General features: G+C 50.5%; 1 protein-coding gene and 1 long non-coding RNA gene across 3 annotated transcripts in view; both read right to left on the bottom strand.

The window, feature by feature from the left end:
- Window positions 1-2061: 2061 nt before the first annotated feature.
- Window positions 2062-21068, bottom strand: LOC131836184 (uncharacterized). Its single transcript, XR_009355533.1, has 3 exons — window positions 15979-21068; window positions 15550-15768; window positions 2062-7729 (listed from the first exon to the last, which is right to left on the bottom strand). It is a non-coding gene; the product is annotated as an uncharacterized LOC131836184 (long non-coding RNA).
- Window positions 21069-21642: 574 nt separating this feature from the next.
- Window positions 21643-27723, bottom strand: part of ZBTB16 (zinc finger and BTB domain containing 16) — a 182995-nt gene continuing 176914 nt past the window's right edge. For both annotated transcript variants that reach the window (XM_059181285.1, XM_059181296.1), the window contains exon 7: window positions 21643-27176. In XM_059181285.1, coding sequence (XP_059037268.1) covers window positions 26947-27176 — 230 coding nt within the window. In that variant the 3' untranslated portion in view covers window positions 21643-26946. The remainder of the gene's footprint in view (window positions 27177-27723) is intronic.

Raw genomic sequence — 27723 nt, 5'->3', positions numbered from 1 at the left:
CCTCAAGACAAAGGAAGGCAAGGAGGCAGCCAGGCAGACGGAGGTTTCCAGGGGCCTTTCTTTCCGAACGTCACCCTGAAGCACCTGGTGCTTAGCCATTCCTCCTTCTCAGCCCACTTGACTCTGAATGGAGGGGAGAGGGAAGACGGGCCAACTGGGCCAGGCTCATCGTGTGAGACCATACATCACTCCCGGCCATTCTCTGCCTCTCACACAGACTCCCAGAAAATCAAGTCACTGGCTTTACAAACCGAGAAAGTGAGTCCCGGGGAGGGGCACAGCCGGGAAGCCAGCTGAGGACCCTGACCCCGAGGTCAGTGCTCTTTCCACCTATAGCCCCTCTCTAAGCACTCCTGGTGCTCTGCCTGTTCTCCCTCCGTGAGGTCCATGTTAGACACGGCCCAGCCAAGTGCAACAGGACATAGACAGCCGGCCAGAAATCAGCTGAGCGAAACCTACAAAGTGCACGTGGCAGACTTTGTGGGGGTCGGTCCGCTAGGGTCTCCCCATGTCTCCTGACCATGCCACCCGACCTCCTCGCTGCCCACCCCCCACACGTTCTCTTCGTACCTACACACCTGTTCTCAGCGTGTGGGGCTCATTCATACTGAGGTATGCATAAGGACTAACAGATTGGCTCTTTTGAGTTCTGCATTTTTAAAAAGCTACAGTCTGGGGCCACCTGGTTGGCTCAGTCATTGAAGCCTCTGCCTTCAGCTCAGGTCGTGAACCCAGGGTCCTGGGATGGAGCCCCGCATCGGTCTCGCACTTTTCCCTCTCTCTCTGCCTCCCACTCCTCTTTCTTGTGCTCTCTCTCTCTCTCTGTCAAATAAGTAAAATCTCAAAAAACAAACAAAGCAAAACAAAACAAAAACAAAAAACAAACCCCTCAGTTTTAAGCAAAAGGCATAGAATCCAATACACAAATTCAACTGCCTTACCTAGCTGGGGACAGTGGTATTTTGGGAGTGGAGGTGCTACAGTGGACCTTCCTGGTGCCCTGAAATTAACCAAGGTAAGTAGAGTCCGTCCACCTGCGTGCAAGATTGGTCTTAATTCTACGCCCACCTCCTGTGACGGCGGAAAGATGCCACGAGTTTGGCGCCACCTGGAGGCCGTGACTGGAACAACAGGAGCACCTGCCCATCAGAACAGCTGTTTGCCATCAAGAACCACGTCAGCCAGGGCACACACCTTGGCATTCTGGGTAGGCATTTGGGTCTGTCTACAGCCATTTAGTTCTCTTCCCTCTTTTGGTCTTTATCGGATTCATCTCACACTCTTCCTCTTTTCTTCTTGGGACCCCCCCAGCCCCCCAACTTCCTTCCTTCTCACTTTCCACCTGCCTTGCCATTTCTAAAACAGCCCCATGAAAATTTCTTGATTCTTGGTGCTAAGTGACATTTGCATCATGGCGATCCCAAAGCAAACAACAAACTCCTTCCCTGTCCCGCTGAAGCTCACACACAGATTTCACCACCTGGGACAAGCCAGACGCCCCTGGCGTCTTCTTCAGCCACTTTTCCAGCTCGAGGTGGTTCTTGACCCTGTAGCCGGTGGCAATTATCTCCTCGCAGGACTTGATGGCAGAGAGGAGCTGCTGGCAAACGCAGGGCCCAGAGCCCATGTAAATTCGGAGCTTTCCTTTTAGTCCACACGTTTTAGAACCCACACATTCTAAGTCGTCAGCACCCAACACGGCTCTGAGCGCCACTCTTCCCAGAGGCTTCCTTCTCTTCCCTACCTGGAGAGGCTGTGGGGAGTCGACCATTCGGGAACGGAAGCTCCAGCGTGAGGCATTCTGGCTTCCCAAGCAGCCTTGGGCATCACAGCCCACGGCCCAGGCACTGAGAGTGGGCGAGTTTGGGAGAGGGGACAGCTAGGAGGAGGAGAGCTTAATTTGGAGGTGGGTTGGGGAACAATTAGGAGAGAACCAGCCTTATCATATCAACGGCCAATTAATCTCTATAAGTAAGTGTTAAGAGAAGAAATCTGGTCACATTCCTGAGGACGCTGGTTTCTCTATCGCAAGCAACTCTTCCCTGAGGAAGAGTTACCATCCGTAACATTCCAAAGAGCAGTCAGCAAACATTCATTGAGCACCGCCTGTATTCCCAGAAACTTTCTTAGCAGGACTAAAAGGAGAATATAAGCCTACCCACATCTTGGTCTCCACTTCCCATCTGGCCTTCTCTCCAGCCAGGGAGAGCCTGGGTTAACCTAAATTAGCAGTAGCATTTGGACCCGGCGAGGGGCTTCCAAGATGAACAACAGTGTGGCAGGACCAGGGGGTCCTGACCTATTACTGAACGAGGCCCGCTCACCTGCTCTTGGATTCTGCTGCCACATTTTGTTTGTTTCCCCTTTGCTTGTGTTACCTGTAGCCTACCTTGGCAGAAAATGGAGGCAAGCATCTCATCAAAGGTTTCAGTAAATTTGATAGCAGGAGATTGTTCATTGGGGAAATTCTAGCCATGGGGTTATGTTTCCTTCTCATGTGAATCATGAAAAGAGACCCATTATTTGATGTTAATGATCCAGCCTGCCAAGCACCGTTCTTCCCCTAGGGGCAAATCTGCGAGGCACGGAGGCACGATGCGTTCCCGGGCCACAGTGGTAATCATACAAAGCGAAAGGTTCCTGCGCTGAACTTGGAAAGAGCCTTCCTCCACTTTCTGATGCCCCTTGCTGCTTCTTTTTGGCAGGGATAGGGAGAAGACAGGGCTACTCAGGGCCATCAAGGACCACAGCTCTTTGACTTTATGGGAGGAGAAAATCTTGACCCAGAGGCCTCAGAAAGGTTTAGGGCATCCCACCTAGTATCTAAAATCAGCCTATCAGGCAGTTCCACATTATCTCCAGGTCCAGAGTTCCCACCAGCTGTCTAGCTACCCTCTCCCACTCTGACACTAAACTTGGCCTAGGGTTGAAGAAGACCAGCATCTCACTTAAAATCTGCACGCCCACTCTTCCTCCCACAAACCTCTTCCAGGGTTCAAGGAGACCAGCACCTGATTTAAAAGTGATGTTGCAGTCTTTTAGCAGAAAATGGAGGAACTTATCACCCACGGGGCTCTGGCCATCTTGAAGTGGCCCAGGTAGGCTGTGGATTCAAAATACATCTGGTCGACATCCAGCCCCACCGTGGATTCCTGGAGAGCCACGGAGAATCATGAGCTTTGTCCAGGAAGGAGCAGACAGTCTGATGTCCTCGGTCCTTCTTGATGAAACTCAGGCTCAGGCTCTTTGCCTGCCCTCAAATACTTGAATAAAGACCAGAACAACCAATGAAAAATGTCCCCTGAACCCTCTTCCCTTTGACCATTCACCTCTGCCGCACTTAGCAGCTCCCAACCTCTTCTCCAGCTCCCCTGTCCTGCAGTGGACCCCATTCTCCACCCTACCCCAAACCCCAGGATTTTCAGTGGCTTTGGCTTGTATGGGAAGGATTCTAGGCTCTTCTCTCTTCTGCTCTGCTATATCGCATCCTCTCCTACAGTAGTTTTCAAACTATTTTAAAAGCATGCCCAGTTTTTAAAGAACTCACCTGCGAATGTCCAGTATATGTGGTGGCTGATGGGATGGCTGTGCCTTGGTCTGTTTTTGACCCTTAGCATTTTCTGAACTACATCCCCTCACATGATACCTGGTTTCTGCCCCAGACGACTTCCTAGAGGTGGACAAGGTTTAGTCAAACAGGGAAGATAGGAAGAGCAGGTTTTAGTTGAGGAGAGAGGATGAGACAAGGAGTAGAGATGAGTTTAGTTTGGAGCACGCTCAGCCTGAGGCTGAAAAACCTAGTGTGACCTGGATAGAAGTCTAGAACACACAGAGAGATCTGAGCCAGAGGTACAGATGCGGAATGAACAAGCAAAAAATAACTGTTCTTTAACTGAACTGAATTTCTTCAAGTTCCATTCAAATGGGTAGTAGACATTAAATCTCAGTTACTTGGAGGCTTTCTTCCAAGAAAGTGGGGGTGTGGTGGGAGTGGGGAATTTATGTGGGGGCGGGCGCAGGGGAGCAGGCATTGGTCTACGCTGCTGGCACCTACGAAGATTCCATTGCATAATGTGGTCCCAGATCACTGACTAACAAGTGTTACAACATCCTCTTTATGCAACCTCCATGCCTGTATCTCTCCGTCTGCCCCATTACTGTTCCCCACACAGGAGGGAGGGAAATCCCTCTCCCACTGCTCAGGGTGCTCTGATCCATGAAGCAACCATAGTAACAGTCCCTCTGCTTTGGCATCACACTGAGAGCAGGGACACGTCTGGTGTCCCAACGCTTCCCAGCCCATACTCAGGGAAAGGGCATAATTTGCTATGTTCAACTTTTCTTTCATAAAGAAAGATGGAGAAAAAAATTTTTTTTAAGATTTTATTTATTTGAGAGAGAGAGAGCATGAGAGGAGAAAGGTCAGTGGGAGAAGCAGAGAAGCAGACTCCCTGCTGAGCAGGGAGCCCAATGCAGGACTCCATCCCAGGACTCCAGGATCATGACCCGAGCCGAAGGCAGTCGCCCAACCAACTGAGCCATCCAGGTGCCCCAAGATGGAGAAAAATTAAAATGTAACTAATAACACAAACTTAGCTGATTGATACATTGAGCTCTTGAGTCTGAAAACACGAAGTATACTTTTTGCTAAAGCTATCCATGGAATATTCAAGAATTCACTGTATATAAAACAACAGAGAAATTATAAAACTTCCCCAAAGTAGAAATAATATAAAATAAAGTATTGATTAAAATGCAATAAAACAGGGGCACCTGGGTGGCTCAGTGGGTTAAAGCCTCTGCCTTCAGCTCAGGTCATGATCCCAGGGTCCTGGGATAGAGTCCCGCATCAGGCTCTCTGCTCAGCAGGGAGCCTGCTTCTCCCTCTCTCTCTGACTGCCTCTCTGCCTACTTGTGATCTCTGTCTGTCAAATAAATAAATAAAATATTTTTTAAAAATGCCATAAAACAGATATTCATTAGAAAACCAAAGAGGGGAAAAAAGACACTCTACCACACGGAAATTCTAAAATTTTCTCTTAAATACTTGGATCAATGAGGAAAGGAAAACAAAAATTTAGAAATATATAGAAAACAGTACCACAGGGGAGAATCTAGAAGACGCCCAGCAGAAAGAAATTCGTATCCTATTATGAATAAAAGCAGAGAATTAAGAACACAAAGAGATGAAGAGACCTGTCTTGACTTAGTGCAAATAAAGGGGACACTGGGTATTATATGCAACAGATGAATAACTGAATTTTACATCTGAAACTAATGATACACCATATGTTAACTAATTGAATTTAAATAAAATAAGGGTTTTTTTTAAAAAAAAAGGAAATTCGTGAGCTTAAATATTGATATGAGTGAACGGTAAAAAATAATAAATTAGGGATCCAGATCAAAAAGTTAAAATGATAGCAAATGTATTTAAAGAAAGCATCAAGATATGGTTAATAACAGGAAAGCCAACATTAACAGGTGAACAGGGGACGAGTACAGACGCCAGATTGGAGTCGAGGGAGTGAGCCGGAGGTGGGAGGGTGAGGAGGAAAGAGAAACAACACTTCCACACTGAGTGTGGAAGGGGAAGAAAGGCATGAAGCAGCAGCCGCACATGGATATGCCTTAGACAAGAGAAAGAAACGCTAAATATTTTGACAGTAGAGCAAAAGGCAAGGGTAGGTGCCAAAGCAAGTCAAATCTAGAGAATTGAGTGGGAATCTGAGCGTTCGCAGCTGGAAATTGTGTTTTTCCTGAAAATGAGGAGAGAGGTACAGGTGTTTGAGATTCAAGGCAGAACCAACAGCCAATGGAAGGCAAAGACAAGGGAAAGCTGTGAGGTGTTTTCAAAGGCCCAGATAACTCTGTGAGAGTTTGGTCTCGGCAGAAGAGAAGTGAACGTACTAGTTGATGTGATGTTGGGATTTTCCCAGGCAGGTGGAAGGTCAGGTAAATGGGCAACGAAGCAGAAGAGACAACCATCCACTCCTTCATCAAAGTGCATCTGTTGAGCACCTGTTATGTGGGATCACAGGTTAATACTGAAGAGCAAGGATTCCACAGCTAAACTGCCTGGGTTCAAAGTCTACCTCCAGCATTTATAACATATATCCTTGGACAAGTTATAGTTATTGGATCCCTTTTTCTTTTTTTATTTTAAAGATTTTATTTATTTATTTGACAGAGAACACAAGTAGGCAGAGAGGCCAGGCAGAGAAAGAGGAGGAAGCAGGATTCCTGCTGAGCAGAGAGCCCGATGTGGGGCTCGATCCCAGGACCCTGAGATCATGACCTAAGCCGAAGGCAGAGGCTTAACCCACTGAGTCACCCAGGCGCCCCTGATCCTTTTTTCTTTTTAAAGATTTTGTTTTAATTCATGAGAGACAGAGAGAGAGAGAAAGGCAGAGGCAGGCTCCCCACTGAGCAGGGGGCCCAATATGGGATTCGATCCCAGGACCCCAAGAACATGACCTGAGCCAAAGGCAGATGCTCAATCATTTGAGCCACCCAGGGGCTCCAGTGATTTAATCTTTTTTTTTCCTTTTTAATCTGGAGCTCATGATGTTAATGATCTACTTCACAGAGGCATCAAGAGAAGTAAATGAGTTCAAATAATTTATTCAAAATAAATAACTCAAAAATTTAGGACAGGAATTTCACTTCTGGCCATGACAGAGTAACAAATACTAGAATGGCCTTTCGACGTAAAAACTACTGAACTGGACCAAATGTGTGACAGCGCTGCGTTCAGGCATTGGACGACAGGCAGCCCACCACTGCAGTCCCATGACTTGAGCCCAGCCTCCATCAGCTGTCCGCCTGGGGGCGCTTTCCTGATGAGAGCACAAAAAGATGGAACCCAAGAAGAGTCCAGCCATCCTGCTGAGCTGAGAAGGCAAAGATCAGGGTTTGGAGCTATAAACCAAATGGAACATGTGGGGCCAGCACCAGACAGGAGGGAGTCATAGCAAAGTCTATGTGGGTGTGCATTTGTTTGCTAGGGCTGGGGTAAAAAAGTACCGCAAACTGGGGTGGTCTCCTACAAGAGAAACTTATTCTCCCCAGTTCTGGTGGCCAAAAGCCTGAGATCAAAGTGACAGAGTGTTAGTTTCTTCCGAGGGCAGTGGGCAAGAATCTGTCCCCCCCGACCCGCTGTCTGGCTGCTGTCAACTTTTCACATTGCTTGGTTTCTAGATGTATCACCTTGATCTCTCCCTTTATCTTCACATAGCTTCATTCTGTGTCCAATTTCCCCTTTTTAGAAGGACACCATTTATATTGGATTATGACCCATGACAATGATCTCATTTTCATTTTACTACTGCTTGAAAAACCCTATTTCCAAATAAAGGTCATGTTCAGAAGTATTAGGGGTTTGAACTTTGATGTATCTTTTTTTTTTTAAGATTTTATTTATTTATTTGACAGAGAGAGATCACAAGTAGGCAGAGAGGCAGGCAGAGAGAGAGAGAGAGAGAGAGAGAAGCAGGCTCCCTGCTGAGCAGAGAGCCCAATGTGGGACTGGATCCCAAGACCCTGAGATCATGACCTGAGCCAAAGGCAATGGCTTAACCCACTGAGCCACCCAGGCGCCCCTGAACTTTGATGTATCTTTTGGGGGAAACACAATTTAAGCCTTACCTGGTGCCCCCTGTCAGTTTCTGTCAGGAACTGGGCTAAGCAGACACAGCTGGAAACTTCGTAAGAGACTGGCTGTAAGGAGCTGAACACAGAATGGAAATACTAGTGGTCACACAGTGCTGGGAGCCATCATTCCACCCAGAATGGAGAGCTCCTCTTGTTACAACATTCAGCTGCCATCCCAGAAAATTTATGCTTTGAGAAGAAGGATCATGCCCTAGAATAAAGGTTACTTCAGATTCATCCTAACAAAGCCTTCAATGAAGGCTTGACAGGGGCAAGGAAATCCTGCAGTAAATTAATTACCTGACAGAACAAAACACAACACTCTCTAAAGGCAAACAGCATAATCCAGACTCTTTTCCAAGAGATCACCCACAATATCTAGCCTATAATAAAAACTTCCTAGATATTCCAAGAACTAGGAAAATGTTACCCATAAAAAAAAGGTATCCATGGAAACAGACTCTGAGATGACCTACATGATGAAACTAACAGACCAGGACTTGAAGGCAGTTATAATGAATGTGTTCAAGGAGTTAAAGAAAAAATATGGTCTTAATGAACAACAAATGGCAATCTCCACAGAGAAATGAACAGTTTTTAAAGAAATTCCAGACTGAAAATACAACGTCTGAGGTGAGGAATTCACTGGTGGCTTTAACAGCAGATTGGAGAAGGCAGAAGTCAGAGCCCATAAGCTAGAAGATGGAGACATAAAATGATCCAGTCTGAAGGAAAGAGAGAACAAAGATTAAAATTAAGTGAACAGAGCCTCAGAAACTTGTGGAAAATATATGGCTGTCTAGCATATAGCTAATTAGAATCCCTGAAGAAAAGGAGGGAGAGAATTGGAATAGAAGAAGATATATGAGGTAAAAATAGTTACAACTTGACCAAATTTCATAAAATATATGACCCTATAGATCCAAGAAGCTAAGAGGCTTCTAGGGAAAGAAAGTCACAACTAGGCACGTCATAAAGTTCAACTTCTGAAAATTGTGAAATCATCTAGAGAAAAATGACATATTCTGTCAAGGAGAACAAAGTCACAAATAATGGCTGAGTTATCATCAGAAATAGTGAGAGCCGAGAGAAGGGATGACATCCTTAAATCTTTAAACAAACAAACAAAGTAACTGTTAACCCAGATTTCCATACCCAGCAAAGATACTCTTCAAAAATGATGGTGAAGTAAAGACGTTTCAGATCAAGGAAAGCTGAGAGAATTTGTTACCACGGAACCCACACTAAGAAATACTAAAGGAAGCTTTTCTGCCTAAAAGAAAATAACAGCTGATAGAAGCTCAGATCTATGAGAAGACATAAAGAGCCTTAGAAATGGCCAGTTCTAGGCTTCCCTACCTCAGTTTGCCTTCTGGGCCCTTAATCACCTTTTCCCCCTCTGCAACCTTAAGGAATTTTTGTGTCCTGAGCTCCAGGGATCCACAAGGGCCACAGGAAGAATGAGGGGCTGGGACCCAACCCTACATGGACTGCTGATAGATCTACTTGCTTTCCTGCTCAGCAACTAATTTGGGAAAGTTCCCCTGGTCACATTGTAAAGAAAAAATTCAGGCCAGGTAAACCAGAAAAATCTTTCTCCAAGGAGGATCTGAGGTTATGATAAAAATTATATAGGACTAAGATTTTTTTTTTTTGAGAGCTGGAAGCTCTTCATACTGGACTTCCTGGGGCAGCCTCAGGCAAAGGACAATTGGCTGAGAATATTCCAGACTCATTGTCCATGGACGGGAGTCCAAGAAAAACACCAGGCTGCAAGAAGTAAATATGAGAAGTTCTATTTTTGTTTACTTGTTAAATCTTTAAAACTGTTCTATTGTAGTATGCTTTATACCTAATATGGTAGTACAGTAATGTGTGTGTGTGTGTGTGGCATAAACAAATATTGGGGTATACGTACAAAACTGTAATGAAAAGTACATACAAACAAAACAGGTGGGGGATAACTGACTCTAAAGAAATGGTAACTCTCCTGGCAGAAATCCTTTACACACTTTATCTCAGGACTCACACCATTGGTGTATTATGCAAGGTTTTTGATCCGAGTCTGTAAATCAGCTACATCCTGGTCATCTGGAAAGTGGTCTAAAATGACAGATTCCCAGGGAACATGCCCATGAGTTCTGATTCAAAAGGTCTGGGGTAGGGAAACAGATATTTGAGTGTAGCTTTTACGGAAGCAGAACAGAGGCTCCTGGCTGACTCAGGCAATAGGACTTGTGACTCTGGATGTCAGGGTCATGAGTTCAAGCCCACATTGAGCATGGAGCCTACTTTATAAAAAAAAGAAAATTAATAAAGAAGCAGAACAAAACCCCATGAGTTTTGGTGCCCAGGTGGTCTGGGAACCATGGGAAGCATCGTGTTTGGGCACACCCTCCTAACAAGCTTCAGAAGAAGCAAGATAAAGAGGGAATTTTGTGAAGAAGTGTAAAGATTTCTGCCCAGCTGGGAGAGGCCAAGCAAGTAATTAAAGCGAGAGATACAATTAGCTAATCTGAGGGTTTCTGTCAGCTGTTACACGGGAGATCCTGTAAGAGAGAGCAAGGCCACCAGTGGTCTTGTAACTCCTGATGCCTCAGAGAAGGTAGTGGCATCACCGCTGCATGCACGGAAGGCAGGGTTGACCAGAAGACTCCTCTACAACACCTCCTCACACCGTTTTGTCTTTTTCACTCCCATTATCCAGCCCCGTTTTGGGCCTTCATCATCTTCAAACCCAATAGTTAATAATACAGTTGACCCTTGAACAATAGCCTACTGTTGACCAGAAGCCTCACCGATAACACAAACGGTCGGTTAACTCATATTTTGCATGTTTGTGCATAATATACTGTGTTCTCAAAATATACTGTGTTCTCAAAATAAAGTCCACTGGAGAAAAAAAATCATAAGGAGGCAATACATTCACAGGGCTGGACTGCAATTATGGGGGAAAAAATCACTATATGTGGACCTGTGCCGTTCAAACCCATGTTGTTGGAGGGTCAACTGTAGTCACCCCTTTTCTCAACAAGTCAACAGCATGGTGGGCGAGGGGACATCTGAGAGATGCAGAACACGGTCCTAGTTTGGCTCCTAATCCAAAGAGATCAACTCTACAGAATGAGTTTTGAGGCAGTCAGGAAAATCTGAACATGGACTAAATGATGAAATGACTAATGATGAAACAAAGACAACATTGCTAATCTTTGAAGGTGTATGAATGTCACTGAAACAAAACAGAAACATTTATTTAAAAAATGCATATGTTGAAGTATGTAGCAGGGAGGGAAGGATATTATGCCTGGGATTTTCTTTAAAAGACTTCTATAGAAACAAAGAAAAGAAAAATAAAAGATAACTATCTAGCTGAATTCCTGGGACCAGAGGAACTTTAGGTCTCCTACTCCTCTACCATCTTGGTCCTCCCCGGGGTTTTGTTTCTGAAGAAAAAGAAGGAAGGAAAGCAAGGAGGCTAGATGAAGTGCACATGGTAACATCTTGAGAATGTTGGATCCAGGTGACAGGTTTTAGGAGGGGTTCATCATATTATCCCACTTTTGTGTATCTTGGAAACTTTTTAGTAAAATCATTTGCAACAGGGAACTAAAATTTTGTGTCTGGCACATGTGTTCTGTAAGTAGTGGCATTTGTTCTTATAATAATAGTGTGGTAGGTCAGGGTCCCAGTGAAGGAGACCAGTGGGACCCCGGCTCTCACGGAGGCTCTGTGTAAGGGAAAACAGACGTGTTCCATGACAAGTAAACAGATAAAGAAGAGAATGTCAGATGGTGCTAAATGCAATGAGAAAACGGCTTTCATTCAACTCTTAAGAGATTTATTTATTTTAGAGAGAGAGAGAGTACGTGTGTGCGGTAGTGGAGGGAGGAGCAGAGAGAAGGAGAGGGAATCTGAAGCAGACTCCTCGTAGGGTGCAGACCCTGGCGTGGGTTCGATCTCAAGACTCCGAGATCATGACCTGAGACAAAAATCAATCGTTGGATGCTTAACTAAATGAGCCACCCAGGCGCCCCGAAGAAACCACCTTTAGATAGAATGGTCAGAGAAGACCCCAGTAAGAGGTGATGTTTGAGTTGAGACCTGAGTTACTCAAGAAGGAGGCATCCAGGCAACGATTGAGCGAACAGAGGACTTTCGGCAGAGGGAACAGCACCTGCAAAGTCCTGCCATGTCGGGGGAGGGGCCAGTGGGAGGGAGGCCTCGAGGCAGAGGGACGGGAGTAGACAAGGTCAGATAATCGAGGCCCTTCACCTGCAACAAGGACAGCTTGGCTAGACAAGATGAGGCCCCCTGGGGGGCAGGAATGTTACATTCAGGAAAATGCTTGCCTGCAATCACTTGGAAGGTAGACCGAGTGGATCCCGAGCCTGGAGCGGAAAGAAGCAGAATGTTAGCCTAGGAAGGTTGTTCTCCAGGCTTGTAGCAAGATATTATTATCGAGGGATGAGTTCAGGGAAAAAAATGACACGTTTCCAAGAAGAAATGAAGGAAAATGGGGGGAGGAATCCAGAAGTGTGTGAGTTTGCTTGGATATAAGGATACGGACTGCTTCTGTGGCCTCAATTACAGGAAAGAAACCTGGGCAGGGCTTCAAGCAATGAAAGCTCATTATTTAAAATCCTCTTATATCTTTAGGGTAAATACCCAGTAGTGTGAATTGCTGGGTCATAGGGCAGTTCTATTTTCAACATTTTGAGGAACCTCCATGCTGTTTTCCAGAGTGGCTGCACCAGCTTGCATTCCCACCAACAGTGGAGGAGGGTCAACAGATGAATGGATCAAGAAGATGTGGTATACATACACAATGGAATACTATGCAGCCATCAAAAGAAATGAAATCTTGCCATTTGCGACAACATGGATGGAACTAGAGCGTATCATGCTTAGCGAAATAAGTCAAGCAGAGAAAGACAACTATCATATGATCTCCCTGATATGAGGAAGTGGTGATGCAACATGGGGGCTTAAGTGGGTAGGAGAAGAATCAATGAAACAAGATGGGATTGGGAGGGAGACAAACCATAAGTGACTCTTAATCTCACAAAACAAACTGAGGGTTGCTGGGGGGAGGTGGTTGGGATAAGGGGGTGGGATTATGGACATTGGGGAGGTTATGTGCTTTGGTGAGTGCTGATTCACAGACCTGTACCCCTGGGGATAAAAATACATGTTTATAAAAAAGAAAAAGAAAAAGAAAAACAAACAAACAAAAAAACTAATGATGTGCTGTATGGTGACTAACATAACATAATAAAAAAACAATAAAGGTCTAGCAACAGAAAAAAAAAAAATCCTCTTATAAAGGGATTTGGTTCTGTGGCAAACATCAAGTTAAGAGTGTTGCCTTTCCCACCCAAGCTGACTCTTTTGGATGGCCCCAGGGTAGCCAGTGGGAAGCTGGCGAAGGAGCTCGGATTTGAGGGAGGGGAAATTTAATAAGAAGAATAGTAATAACAAAAGCATGTTTGACAACCATGTCTAGGAAAGAGCGTTATGCATGGGGACTAGCCGGCGGAATGGATTGGAAGCATAGGTCTGAAGGCTGTTTTTAAAGAAACTGAATTGCCAAAAATCCTTGAACCCAGCCTAATAAAGCCTTGGACTGTGGGAGCTTAAAACCACACGCAGTCCCCCAAATTCTTATAAGTGGGAGTCGGGATAGTGGTGAAAAAATGCAGTCCTAAGGGAGGCCCCGATTCAAGGACCCACTCCAGTTGTGGCCAGGGAAGACGAGCGCCAAGAAATGATTCCCCCAAGGCTTCAGAGAACAGTGGGCTAGGTTATTTTTCCAAGACAGGAGATCCAAGGTCTAATTAAAGAACTCGATTCACTGCCAGGGGCCGGGGATCGTCATAGATCCCCGTGTCTCAATTCTCCCTTGCTCTACACCAGGGACTTGCGTACGCTCTGTTCTTCCCACGGCCCAAGGGGATTTTTTTTTAATTTATTTATTTGACAGACAGCGATCACAAGTAGGCAGAGGGCAGGCAGAGAGAGAGGAGGAAGCAGGCTCCCCGCCGAGCAGAGAGTCCGATGCGGGGCTCGATCCCAGGACCCTGGGATCATGACCTGAGCCGAAGGCAGAGGCTTTACCCACTGAGCCACCCAGGTGCTCCCCAAGGGGATTTTTGTATATGAAGGGGGCCGAGGTGGACTGGACAGTGTTTCCCCCAAATCCTCCTCCACACTAACCCCAGAATATGACCTTACTTGGACATGGGGTCTTTGCGGGTGGGATGGAGGTACAGATTGAGAAGAGGTGAGACCATACTGGATAAGGGTGGGCCCTAGGTCCCCTGAGGGGGGTCCTTAAAAGAGACAGTCAACAACCCAGAGCCCCCACGGGAAAGAAGACCATGTGAAGACAGAAGCGGGGCGTTGGGGTGGGGGGGACACAAGCCAGGGGGCACAGGAAGCACCAGGAGCTGGGAAAGAGAAGGAAATATTCTCCCCTGGAGTCTCCAGAGAGAATTTTTTCTCTGGAGGAAAGGTTTCTGGCTTCCCCAACTGTGAGAAGGTAAATTTCTGTTGGTTGAAGCCACCAACTTGCGGTGGTTTCTTGTGACAGCCCCGGGGATCTAACACAGGGGTGTCCTGCCCCTCTAAAGCCTCCATCCAACAGCCGTGCCAACGACTCCTATCAGTACATGATCGGCGGGCCTCCGTCACGTGGCCACACCGAACTGCCAGGGAAATGGTCTTAATTTCTGCCGAGGGAAGAGAGCAAACTGAGGAGGGCAGAAAGCAGCTCACGAGACTTCCGGGCGTTTCATAGGATGGACTCCTGCCATTGATTTCAGCCACAAACCGATGCACATAACCGGCTTTTGGCTCACAGAGCTGGCGGTGAGGTCTGCGCCTCACACAGGGGTCCTGAATTTCGAAACAGGTGCAAACGATGGGATTGGGTTTTCTGTCGTTCCTCATGTTCGCTGGGTTGGAAGAAGAGTCTACTCGGATATTTGGTGACTAGAAGGCCCGACTGTGGCAAAAAGTGCTAGCTCTTCACCAAAAATCAATCTCGGTCCTCCGAACCGAGCTGGACTACATCTTCCCGCCTCCTGTGCGGTTGGGTGTAGCCGTGATTGAGTACAGTCAAGGCAGGGGGAGGCAAAAGCAAAAGCAGGAGAGATGCAGAAACGTATATATTTCTGAGCCAAAGCTTTTTCCAAAGCAGGTCAGCCCCCTTCAAACTCTCTCTCCCCTCCTTCTGGATAGATGAAGATAAGGACAAGGCCTCCAGGAGAGGCCGTGGAACACTCAAGACTGGAGATTAAAACTGGGGAGTTATTCGCCTGCACTAAAATCGGCAGAAGTAGACAGACAAGGTAAGAGGCTCACGGACACCTTCCGAGATAGCCGAATAGAATAGCCAGAGTTCCAGAGTTCCTGCTCCGGAGGAAGGAGGGAGCCAGTGAGATGGACAAGCAGCAGCCGGTGGGGGAGGGGAGAAACCAGGAGAGTAAGTGTTTCCAAAAGGAACCAGTGAGGTAGAACGTTCCTGGGAGATCACGTAGAAGGAAGACAGCCAAGGAGCCATTGTATTTTGGAAGACGGGGCCACTGGTGAGCTCGACAAGACAATTCCAATGGAGTAACAGATAAAACTCAGATTTAAAACTGTAAGCAAAATAAAGAAGAGTGTCTAATCACAGCTCTCTCTAGAATTCTGCTCTTTGAAGGACGTGGGTTTGGATGGCAACCAAAGGGGACAGTGGAATCAGGGAAAGCCTGGTTAAACTGGGAGGTGTGTGTAAGCTGACGGGAATGATCTGGTTGAGGGGGGAAATGGACGCAGCAGAGAGAAGAGGAAAGGAGGAGCAGAGCTCCGGAGGACGGAGAGGAGGACCCCCAGAGCCCAAGGGGAGGAGCTGACCTTGGACAGGAGGACTCGTCGCTCAGTCACTCGGGGTCTGTCCTTGTTGGTCTTCCTGGAGACGTGGGGTGGCAGGGATTAACGATGGCCCCATCTCCAGAAGGTGAGCGGGCAGAGAGCTGAGCTCCTGTTGTGTTGTTCTTGGTGCTTATTTTCTTTTGTTGTCCTTGAGACTTCAGAGAAGTCTAATTTAAATATTCCAACCTGATCTCAGCTGTGCTGTGGGGAATTAAGGGAAAGGTCAAGTACAGCAGCTTGGGATAGGGTCTTCGGAAGGAATGCTAATTGGCAAGAGATTTCGGAGAATAAGGTGAATATTAATCAAGTCAAACTAGTGAGGTCCAGCCCCCGCTCCTCTGCCTACACACTCCCTCCCTTCCCAGACTGGGACTAATTATTAGGGAAAACCCTCCCCTTCCCCAGACTAACTTTCACGCATGCATTTCCCAGTCGCCACCACGCGGTGTCGCTAGAAGCCCACTTAAGCTGAAGACCGCAGCGGCTAGGCAGAGGGAGAAACCCAGGAGTGAACTGTTGCTTTTCCAAGTGCTAACAGGTGTTAAGAAGCCCGACGTAGCCTTTGCATTGAGGAGTCACGGTCAGAAGCCCAGTGTCAGGAGGGGTCTTCCAAACCATTTAGTTGCATTCATTTAAGACGGCCGGAGGTGCCCGAAAGGCAGCCTCTTGCTGTCCCCTCTCCGTGAGCCAGACCTGGGCATTGAGAAAATCGTGCCACCCTGCATTCCCCGGAGTGAAGGTTTTGAAGAGCTGGATTCCAACGAGGCCGGCCTTCCCCCATGTAAGATGAGGCCCTGTGGATGCCTTGGCTGACATGCATCTTCCAATCCAGCCTCTTAGGAATGGAAAGAGTTGGACTGGGTATGAGCCATCGGTCAGTGGGGGCAAAGGTAGGATTAAAATGGGTCAGGATCGAAATATTGACTCAGGACACCTTCTGGAAAGTCCGTCTGAACTCCCAAGTAGTTAAAGCTGTTCTTTCTCTGATGTGAGCCTGGACCACACCCTCCCTTTATCCAGCCCAAGACCCAGGGGAGCCCAAACCGCTTACAACGGGACACTTCTCAGTCCCTTTGCAGACCCACCCAAGCAAGAAGCACCTGCAGCCTGTGCCCACTGGGTGGCGATAGAGTCCCAGCAATGCCAGCCCAGGATTCTGCTGCAGACCCCCCGGGCTCCTGAGTCCTGGCTGTGGGGGCTCCTGTCCTGGAAATTGAAAGTCTGGGCCATCGGCTCCCCTCCCATACCAGCCTTGAACCTGCCCCCCATTTATAATTTTCATTTTTACAGCACAGGCTTTTTTAGCTGAACATGCACCTTCCTCCAGCTGATGATTTTCCCAAGGGTAAAAGGAGCAGATATTACTGTACCCCATTTTACAGTCGACAGAGGGGACCTTGGAGCGGTTCTGCATTGCAGCCAAGGTCAAACAGTGAGGGGCAGAGCCGGCCGCAGATGCAGGTCCTCTTGACTCTGAGCCCCATGTTCTTTCTGCTGGACCCCCACTTCCTTAGAGGGGTGTCCCCACAACACTCACCCCGCTATTTCAAATCAAAGTCAAGCCTGAGTGCTTTATTCCACGGGTCCATAAGCTGCACCCTGATGGTGCCCATCTGGTCTTCAGAACGCCGCCGTGCCCGGTGCCCAGATCTGCCGCACAGGACCTGAGGGCACTCAGAAGCAGGCGATGCTAGCCAGCTTGGCCATGGGCTCTGCTGGCCCCGGAATGAGGGAACAGGCAGACGCTACCCCGTGGAAACACACAGCTGGCCCGTACACCCCAGACTTGCCCAGTGTGAATCCTGGAAGGAGCTGGGGGTGTGGTTAAGGTCTGCCCTAGGAAAGGCTCTAGGGTCCATGTTTCCAGCAAATTCTGGGCAAGCACGTGAAGGAGGCAGAAAAGGCTGGGAGATAGAGATGTGCGTTCCACAGGCTTCTTTCCTCATGGCAAGGCGTGGAAGTTGTGAGGACCTAAGGGTAAAGGGATCTTGTCAGACCAGGTTGGCTGGGGCCAGGAGGGGGAGGACATTGGGACAGGCAGCTTGCCGGAGGGATAAGGGCAAGGCTCATGGAGTGGGAAGTCTTGGCTTCAAGCCCTACCGTCACCACCGACAGCCGTCGAGCCATTGCCTCAGTTTACCCACCTGCTAAACGCAGCCAGTGCTCAGCACCTCATGGGAGGTGTGAAAGCCCAAGGCAAGCTCCGGAGTGTCCTCTGAACAGAAGATCCTGGCAGTGGGGGGAGCTGAGCTGGGCTGTGTTGCGTGCTCTCCTCTCTACCTTAGAGTCAGAACCAGAGACAGAGCCCCCTCCCTTGGGCCTGGGAGTCTCTATGGACAAAGGCCATTGTTCTCACTGCTGTTGAGCCCCGCGGACTCCATGACGGTGGCAGACCCAGGGGGCTCCATGCCCGGCTGCACCTCTGCACCCCGCCTCCCAGAGGGGACGCAGAGGAAAGTGGGTGCAGCCAGCCGGCGTACAGTGGGGAGCGGCTAAAAGCAGCGGCTTTGCTATTAATGTAGTCAGTAAATAAATAAAGGAGGGCTTAAGCTTAGTGTACAGCAATCAGTTTAGAACTACAGGGTAATTAGCGCCGCGGGGGGCGGCAGGCCTGCAGCGACAGGGTTTAAATGAGTGAGTTCACTTTCACTGAGGCACCCCCTGGAGAGCAGAAAACACAGCCCGGAGAGGAGCCGGGCCCGGCAGCCAGCCCCCAGGGGGCAGGGGCGGAGTGCCGAGAGTGGGGCTGGACCCAGCACTGCACAAACAGCTAGGGGGTGGTCGGTCCCCGTCTGGGGGGTGGTCGGTCCCCATCTGGGCCACGGAGCCGGTGTCTACGCGCACACACCCCGAAAATGCTCAGCGAGGTGTCCTGGGCTGCTGCACCGCCCTTTGCACTCCCCTGGGAGTCACGGTTGAGGTGTCTCCATGAACGGACGGGCACCTGCGAGAGGAAGCAGGAGGTGCCTCACAGCCCGTGGCAGGCACGCGTGTGGAGGTGCCCCGGCGGGCAGGTGCTGTGCACCTACTTCGATTCTGCCCGGCCCTGGCGCCCACAACCTCAGCCCCAGATGCTAACTGCCTCTCTCCTGCTTTCTCCCTGCCTTCCATCAGTTTACTCCACAAAGATTTACTGGGTTCCCGGCGTGTGCCGGCCAGCACCAGGATCTGCAAATACGAAGATACACAACGCACAATTCCAGCCTCCAAGGAGCTCAACGTTGGCTTGATGGCGAGAGTGAAAAAAGGCGGTGATGGCAGTGCGGGACCCACAACCGTCCCGTGGAGGCTGTGCACGGTACGGCACCCTATTCTGGGGAAGGTTTCCTGCGAGAGGTGAGGTTTCAGCGAGACCTGAAAATGAGATGGTGAGACAGCCAGACTGAAGGGCTGCGTGCACGCAGGCACAGTTCCCAGAAGAGGATACAGCATGTGCAAAGGCCCACCAGGGGGCGGAGCCCAGTGTCTTCCAGGAACACCGCCACCACCGCCCCCCCCCCCCATGGCCCAGTTGTCTGGAGCACAGAGTAGGGGGCAGCCATAGACTGTGGGAGTGGTCCCAAGACAGGGCTGGGGTGGTGAGCCCAGGGGCTCGATGCCCTGAAGGCACCATAAGCCTTGTTAAGGAGCTTGAACTCCATCCTAAGAGTCCCCACTGGGCACTTTCATTGAGGGGGTGACATGATGCTATCTGCATATCTGGAAAATCCCTCTGGCTGCAGCAAAACAGAGGATAGAACAGAGGGAGGCAGAGCACCTGGGGTCAGGCCTCCTCTGCCCCCTCCCTGTCCTGGTGGGAGGGGCGAGGGGCTCCCCAGGAAGGCAGGTGGGGAGGCCTGGGGATGCTAAGCTGGACACAGACGGCCTGGCCTCGGACCTTGCTCGCCATCTGCCTCTTCTTACCCGCCACAACTTGCTTGAATTTCTAGCAAGTCTCCGCTGGCTCCTGGCCCCTGCCCTCCCGCCGTTGGCAGGGGGGCAGCCCTCCAGTGCGGCTGGGAAGACAGCTGTTATGGCGGGGACGATGTGACCCGAATGCCCACCTGAACCCAGCAGCCTCCGCCGAGAAGGGCCACTGTGCGTGTGTCGGGGGCTCGCAGCTCACCATGGGAGAAACACTCTGGGTCTGGAGGGAGCCCCTCCCTCGGCGGCCTGGCCCCTCTTCTGACCCCAGCAGAGCGCCCCCCCGTGGAAGGCCCCTGGCCCGTAGGCTGGGGCAGAGGGCAGAGGGGCCGGGGCTGTCAGGGGCGGGAGGGTAGGGACGGAGTCCGGCCCCAGAACGTTCTCAGGCTGGCCCGGCCAGGGCCCCTTTCTCTCCATGAGATCATATCTGGGTCAAAGAGCATGTAAAGCAGGCAGACCCCAGCGGCCACACAAAGCCCATTCAGCCCGGCCCCTATTCACTCACCTCCTCTCCCCCAGAGCCCACACCACAGCGACCCCAGCGCAGCGCCTAAGCCCCAGCTTTGATGTCCAAGAACAGAAAACGGCGATTAAATGTTGTTTTAAAGAGGGAGTGCTCACTGCCCTCCCATCTGTCAAGAGAAAGCTGAGGCCCGAGGGGGAGGGGTGTGGGGGAGGGGCCGAGGCCTGGGGGACCTCAGAGCAGGGACCCCGGGAAGAAAGGGATGCACGTGGAGAACGGGGGCAGAGACTCAAAACCAACCCAAATATATTGTTGGCAAAGGGTGGTTTTCCAAGAGAAGCAATATGGGGAGAGGGAAAAGAATGTGGCCCAGAGACACAAAGGCCAGGAGGAACCTCCAGAAAAATAATGGGAAAAGACAAGATTGGAGGAATAGAGATGGGGAGGAGGGGAATGAAAGAAAAGAACAGAGAGAAAAGGAGAGAAGAACGTAGAGGAGCCAGCGTGCACAGCGGGTCGAGCAGGCACCACCGGGCCGCCTCCTCCTCCTCCTGAGAAGGTTGCCCAGTGGGGGCAGGGAACCAAGGCTCTAGGTGCTTCTCTGCTGACCACCCCCAGGTCACGCAGACCTCAGGCCTGCCCCCACCGCTGAAAGGCCAGGCTTCCATTCCATGTCCACACCTCGAGTGGGCAGGTTAGGCCAAGCCAGGCCTTCGGGGCAGGATGTTGGGAGAGCCGCTAACGCCGGGTCCGGCAGCCCTTGGGGCTTGGCACTGGGCTCTGCAGAGGCCACAGCAGCAGTCAAAGCTCGGGCCTGGGCCTGGGGGAGGGGCCGGTTATTTGGGCTGGAGCTGGCTAGACAGGCAGGACAGCCTCAGGCCCAGGTGCGGGGCCAGAGCATCTAGAATTAGGTGGAGTTGGTTTTGCAGGTCCAGATAACCAGGGCGACGCTGCCATCCCCAGGGAGAGGAAGGAAGGAAGGCCCCGAGAAGAAGCCTTGGCCCAGGGACTGGAAGAGAAGCGGGACAGCCAGCTTTTTTCTGCAACAGTGATGTTAGGTTTGTACCCCTCCTCCCACCTGTTCCCTCCTGTTCCCATCGCCTTTCTCCACCGGGCCGAAGGCCACAGACCCACGGACCTTACACTGGGTGGCCGCTTCTGGTGGAGAAAGTTCGGGAAGAATCGACAGAGTTTCTGTAAGGGAGAGGGCGCTGCCTCTGGCGCCCTGGGAAAAGCAAACCCGATTTGCCGTCAGAAGACGCAGATGCAGCTCGTGACCCACTCACCAGCTGCAAGATCCCAAGCCAGGTTCTAGCGCCAGCGAGTTCCTTGGCCCCCTGAGGGCAGGGGCTTGTCTGTCCCGTTCCTGCTGTGTTCCCAGGGCTCCCAGCAAGAGCTGCTGGGAGCCGCGGCGGGAACCCGAAGGAGTAAACGGGCCACTGCTGACTTCAGACCTTGTTCCAAGGACCAAATCACAGTGCACAGAATGCTATTTTTAAACTGAAAAACTTCAGAAAAAGATGTCGTGGAGCACGTGCGTGCTTCATAAATATGGCAGAAAGGGCCACATAACTACCCCAGAGCTTCCTCTGCCCTCATCCCCAGCCAGAAATCCCAGTTCCTCTAGCATTAACCACCCAAGAAAAGGAAGAGAAGACAAAGCAGTTGTTGTTTTTTTTTTTTTTTTTTTAAAAAGGGGACACTTCAAGCCAGAGACAACTGAATTAACTTTATTCTCTTCTAACTGCAGATTCAAGGTATACAACTGAACATTGCTATTTTTCTTATGAGACTTATAAATAAAAATACAAAAAATGTTCACTACAAAAAAATCTACTGTTAGTAGGATGTAAAAAATATTCTCTTTGCTATAGAAGGCACAAACTTCACTTAGTGACACATGGAGAGAGAAAAAAACCTGCAGCAGTAAATTCATTTTTTTCCTTTTTTTTTTTCCTTTTTAAATCTTGTCAGAAACACTGAAATTACAAAGAAACGCATCAATCTACACGAAACGAAGGCAGATGCGGAAAAGCTGCGACCAGGACCGCACAACGTGGGGTGGGGAACGGCATCAGGGGACGAGAGAACAGGTAGTAGGGCTGGCAAGCGAGACCGGGGGTGGGCAGGATGGGGGCTGGGCAGAGAGGGGCGGGGCAGGGGGCTGGGGTGGGGCGGAAGGGGGAGAGAGATTTGTACAAAAAAGTAACCGGGTAAAATTGAAGAAACGAAATTGGGCAGCCTCCTAAAATTAGGCTAAGAGGAGGTGCTGAGGTAGACATGAACTAGAACATCCATTAATTAAAAACACTATTCCGTAATACAGAGCGATCGGACTGGCACTTGTGCTGTCACCACATAAGACAAGCCACAAAAACAAACAAATAACAGAACATAACACCCAAACCAAAAGGCTTAGTTTTGCTTGGTCCAGCAGGGCAGTAGAGCCCTCAGTGCTATAATTTACATACATATATATATATATATTTATCTTTATATATACGGGTCGGATATCATGGCGCACCACCACGGCTTCTTCACCTCACAAAGATCATGCATAACACACTACTGTGAACGAATGCCAGGACACACACCAGGAGGCTGGTACCCTGTCTGCAAAGGTCCTGGGACGCCGAGGACCCTGGGAGGCAGGGCGGCCAGCTCGCGGGCCTGCGGGGACCCCGCGCCCCTCTCTCCCCACCCTTCTCCCCTGACCCAACCTCCCTGGTCTGTCTTGCACCCCTCTCCCGGCCGGCCCTGCCTTTTCCTCCACCCATCAGCACCCCTGAGCTGGGTCGTCTGGCTTTTTCCCCTCCTGCTGAAATATTCAGGTAAGTGCCGCCAGGAAGCTTCAGGAAGGAGGAAGCCAGTTGGGGGTAGAAAAGGATAGAACACAGGGCTCGGAAAAATGAACAGAGTCGGATCTTCTTCTGCTTTTCTGACATCTGGTGCCCCCATCTTTCACCCTTGGGGGTTTTTTTGCAGGGAACTGTCTACACCTCTCCCCCCCCACCACCCCCAGCCCTCTCCTGGACAGAGTCCGGAGGCCGCCCCACCACGGGCTCACTCCCCTGCTAGGAGGTAAGCCAAATGGCCCTCTCACTCCGGGGCCTTAACACCCCTGCAGCCCGTGGGACCAATGGCATCCAGAAGGGTACCATACACTTGTGAAAAAATGCAGCAGTTTTGTTTTGTTTTCTACACACAGAGAAACTGTTCAGGCACGAAGATTAAACAAGCCCGCATTGCATCCCTGGATTGTACTGGATCACTGGGGCCCCCAGTCTCCCCCCCCCACCCCTGCACCCCAGATCGACCTTCCCGCTATCCATGGCCTCCTCCAAAGCAGCCCAAAGCAGCAATGATATTTACTATTTTATATCTCTCTCTTGCTATATATATATATCTCTATATTTGTCTATCCTATATACACATAGGATTTTAATGCTTTGAATGAATGAAGGAGTGAATAGGGAAAAGATCACATGACGGCTCAATGTCACCAAAAGCGTTAAGGGACACGCCTGTAGGGGCTGAGCACTGGAAAGGGACCACTAACCAGCTTGGGCTCTCCAGGCTGGAGAAGTTTCGCTACGCTGGGTAAGGCAGCAGCAAGCAGTACGGTAGTCAGCAGTTCACGGCTAAAGGCAGCGGCTGGCCAAGGGGCCAGAGGGCTGAAGGAAGAGGAAAGTAAGAACACTCAGCTCTCACCTGGGGAGACAGCACCTCCACCCTCCCTGGTCTCCCCGGCCCCCCTGATCCAGACCCATCTCAAGATTCCACATGCTTTTTGACCTTTACCTCGGCCAGGAGGCCCGGCTAAGAAGGCCTTGGCAAGGTCTGAAGGATTTTGTCTTTGTGAGTAGGAACCTAGGAAAGAGGCACGCTGGCCTTCCCGTGGGACATCGAGGCGCCTCGGAGGGGGAAGGGAGAGCGAAACCAGCACGAGGCATCTTCCTCCCCGTATCCTTCAGCTACCTTCAAGGCTATCCACCACAGCCTTGACCCTCTTTCTTTACTTCCTGGCTAGGGACGGTGGGGGCAGACACGGGCTCACTTAGTACCATCCAATGCTGCAACACCAGATTACAACAATACCGTGTGATGAACACACAACCACACACAAAACACACGCACACACACACGTACAAAGGGATATTTTGGTGGTGGTGGTGGTGGTGGTGGTGGTGGTTGTAGTGGATTTTTTTTTGTCTTTTTTTTTTTTTTTCCTATTCACATTACAAAAGGAAAGGGCAAGGTCTTGTAGAACTGACGAAGGAACTAACAAACATTACAAAAATATTACAATTTGTTAAATATTAGCTCAACCCTCTCAGCTTTTATGAATAGGGCAGGAGACCCAGGCTGCGTGGGAAGGGTAGGGGGCAGAGAGAGGTGTCAGCTAGGTCTATGGAATTATTTGATTTTTTTTTCCCCCCTTCCCCACCAAAGTTGAATGATAGCTTGCTGTTAAAATATTGTTTTCTGGGATTTACAGATCCCCTGAGGGCCAGCAGTCCCCTTTCTTCCCAGACTGGGGGAGGAAGCATAGTGCATACTGATTTCTTACAGACGGCCCCTCCCCCAGGAAATTTCCTTCTTTTCACATTATCAACATGACAACTGCTCTAGTCACATATTTCAACTTTTTTTTTTCCTTTCCAAAGCTCTAAGTCATTATTACAATTGCAAAATAGCATCTCCCCTACCTTATCATCCCCAATCAACAGTCTAGTGACAGAGTCCCCCCAGTTCCTATCCCGCCCACCCCCCAACACACAATTTTTAAGGCCTTCCGATTTGGTGGGCGAGATTGCGGGGGCTGGCAGGAGGGCTGGGACCAAAGGACGGGGTGGGGGTGTTCACAGCAGCACCCATCTCTCTGACTCCCTTAGAGCCCTCATGACCCTTCTCCCCAAAACCGCTTCCCAAAACCACTTTTCAAAACCCAAGATAAAAATGGCAGCCACAACTTTCTCAGAGAGAGAAAGGAAAGAACACACACACACACACACACACAGAGACAACTCTTACAAATAAAGCGTGAGATGAAACAGAGGGCCCATCCCAAAGTGAACACAAATATTGCAAATGTGCTTTCCAAAATTCAGGGCAGGGAGGCTGGGGAGAAGGGGAGGGGTAGCAGAGCAGCAGAATGGGAGGCATGAAGGGAACAAAAGAATGGAGGAACATAAGAGGTAGCTTTTAGAAAAACAACACCCCTACCCTCATACAACAAAACAAAGCCAGGCTCATCCCCACCCAGCCCTGAAGAGAGACCAATTTTGGCAATGAGCAAGCACAGGGAGGTGGGCCCACAGGGTCGCCAGGAGCTGAATAATACAATAATACGGGCCCCTAGACTCTAAACCCCCAGCAAATTATAAGAAAGGTGGGATCTCCTCCAGGATGTTTTAGGCTGAACCCTTGCTGGGCGCAGAGGACTTGGGCCCTGGGCAGAACCAACAGTGACTCCTGGGTGCACCAGTCACACCCTCCCCTCCGCCCACCTTCTGCTGAGCCCCGGCTCTCGCGCTCAGATCCTGAGTACTGGACTCCTTCTGTCCAGCTCCTTCCAGCGGGGATGGGGAGGGCTGAGGCCAGCGGAAGGCTATGAAATCAACTCTTAATTTACACAAGAAACAGAAAAGAACATCCTCCCTATTCCTCCAACCCCCAACCGAAAAAGAGATACAGGGGTTAACAAAGCTCATGAGGTCACAAAAAACTGAGGTAATTCAAGTACAATGTGCTAACAGGGGAACAGGGGACACAGAAAAGAAGCAAAACAGAACACAAGGGCCAAAGCGCTTTCAACTCCTCCTCCTCTCCTTCCTCCTCCCTGTGGACTGGGGGTGGGGGGCCCTGAGCGCCAGGAATTCTGTGCCGCTCTCTGAACCAGGGCTGGGGTCCCCAGTACAACTCAGCAGCCCTCCCCCCGCCCAGCCAGCTACCCTGACCCCTGGACAGGGGGTCCCCTTCTCCAAAAAGGGCATCCATATCCTTCCCTTAAATGACGAGTCCTTACATGGATTCCTTCTCCTAGGGACTGAAAGTGGGGTTGTAGGGATTTGTGTTGGTTTGTTTAGTGGGACAGTATATACCTAGTTAATGTTTTCCCATTTTAGAAGCAAAAGCAGCTCAGCAGGAACCTCGCTCAGGACAGGGCTTGGCGAGGGTGTTCTCAGAAAGCTGAGGGCAGCAGGATGGGGAATCTGGGAGTCAAACCCAGCTTCCCCACTAGGGAGAGACTGGGCGAGGAGGAAGATGCCCCCCCCCCCCCCCCCGTCCATGAGGGGCTGGGGGCCCTGTGCTTGGAGGACAGGAGTCACTAGGAAGGCAGGGAGCAAGGAGCTAGAGAGGGACAAGAGCCAAGAAGCTGCTGGAGACCTTGAGGGGACACTGTCATGTGGCAGAATGGAGGCGGGGTGGGGGGTGCTGTGCAGGGGAAGCAACAGATACACTGAGTGGTAGGAAGGGAAGGAGAGCTCCTCCACCCCCATCTGCCCCAGCAAACTAGAACTGCCATGTGACCGGCCCAGCCCACCACCTGCAGGCCCCCTCCCTGCCCCCAACCCTGGGGACAGGCGGATTGTTGGGCTCCGACCAGAGGCCCCCTTGTCCCCTCCCCTGCCTCCACTTCTGGACATCGAAGGGGATTCTGGATGGAGGGACGAGAAAAACATACCACCCTCTGAACTGAATAATCCCCTCCGCCCCCACCCAAGAACACGAGGCCAACCAGAGCCCAGGCAGAGAGGAGGGACAGAGGGGGCCCCCCTAACCCCCCGGGGAGAGGCAGTGGCTGGGCATTGGGTCACCTGGAGCCCCAGAGAGAGTCCAAGGCCAGACAGCTATCAGGTTTCCTTTTCTTTCTCTCTTTTTTTTTCCTTTTTTTTTCTCTTTTTTTCCTTCCTTTTTGTTCTATTTCTCTTTTGTCGCCCAGAGGCTCACAGACTTCACCCACCAGAACGCCGCTCCCCTGGCTGCCCGCTCGCCGCCGCGGGCCCGCCTCACACGTAGCACAGGTAGAGGTAAGTCTTCTCTATCCTCCAGTCAGGCGGGATCTCCTCGGGCTTGTGGCCCTTCATGTGCTTCTGCATGGAGGACAGGCTGGGGCAGTACTCAGTGCAGATGGTGCACTGGTAGGGCGAGGCGCCGTTGTGCGTGCGCAGGTGCTTGATCATGGCTGAGTAGTCCCGGGAGCGCTGGTGGCATAGCTTGCACTCGAAGGGCTTCTCACCTGGGGGGGGGGGGGAGAGCCAGTGTGTGGGGGGGAGCCATGAAGGCCTCCCTGGGGGTGCAGGGGGGTGTCTAAGGGGGACCCTCATGCTTGCTGGGGACGTCGGTCCCTCTAGTTCAGCGCTTTCCATGAGAGCCCTCCGTGAGGATGGACGTACCACTCAGTGCGGCAGCCACTGGGCCATTGACCCACCGGGCCCCTGCCGCGTGGCTAGGGTGCCTGGAGCTGCGGGTTCCATGGCGCTTCCCAGTCACTCATCTCACCAGCCCCGGGCAGCACGCGGCTGCAGTGGTGCTCGCACACCCTTAGCCCTGCCTTGCTCTTCTCGACCCTCCCAAAGGCCCAGAATCTTCCCTTCCCAAGAAAGGACGTGGGGGTCTAGGAAGGGGCCAGTGAGGTGCCAAAAAGCCCCCGGGGATGGCTCTTCAGCACAGTTCTTTCCAGGGGGAATAAGAGGTAGAGTCCTTTTCTGGGCTACGGCTGGTGGGGAGTAGGTGGGTCAAAATGAGGGAACCCTGTTCTTCAAACGTGCTCCTTCTGGGATGGC

The sequence above is a fragment of the Mustela lutreola genome, chromosome 1 (assembly GCF_030435805.1).
Source record: "Mustela lutreola isolate mMusLut2 chromosome 1, mMusLut2.pri, whole genome shotgun sequence".
Classification (NCBI taxonomy): domain Eukaryota; kingdom Metazoa; phylum Chordata; class Mammalia; order Carnivora; family Mustelidae; genus Mustela; species Mustela lutreola.
The sequence above is the reverse complement of the archived record's forward strand: the minus strand, read 5'-3'. Positions and strand labels throughout refer to the sequence as shown.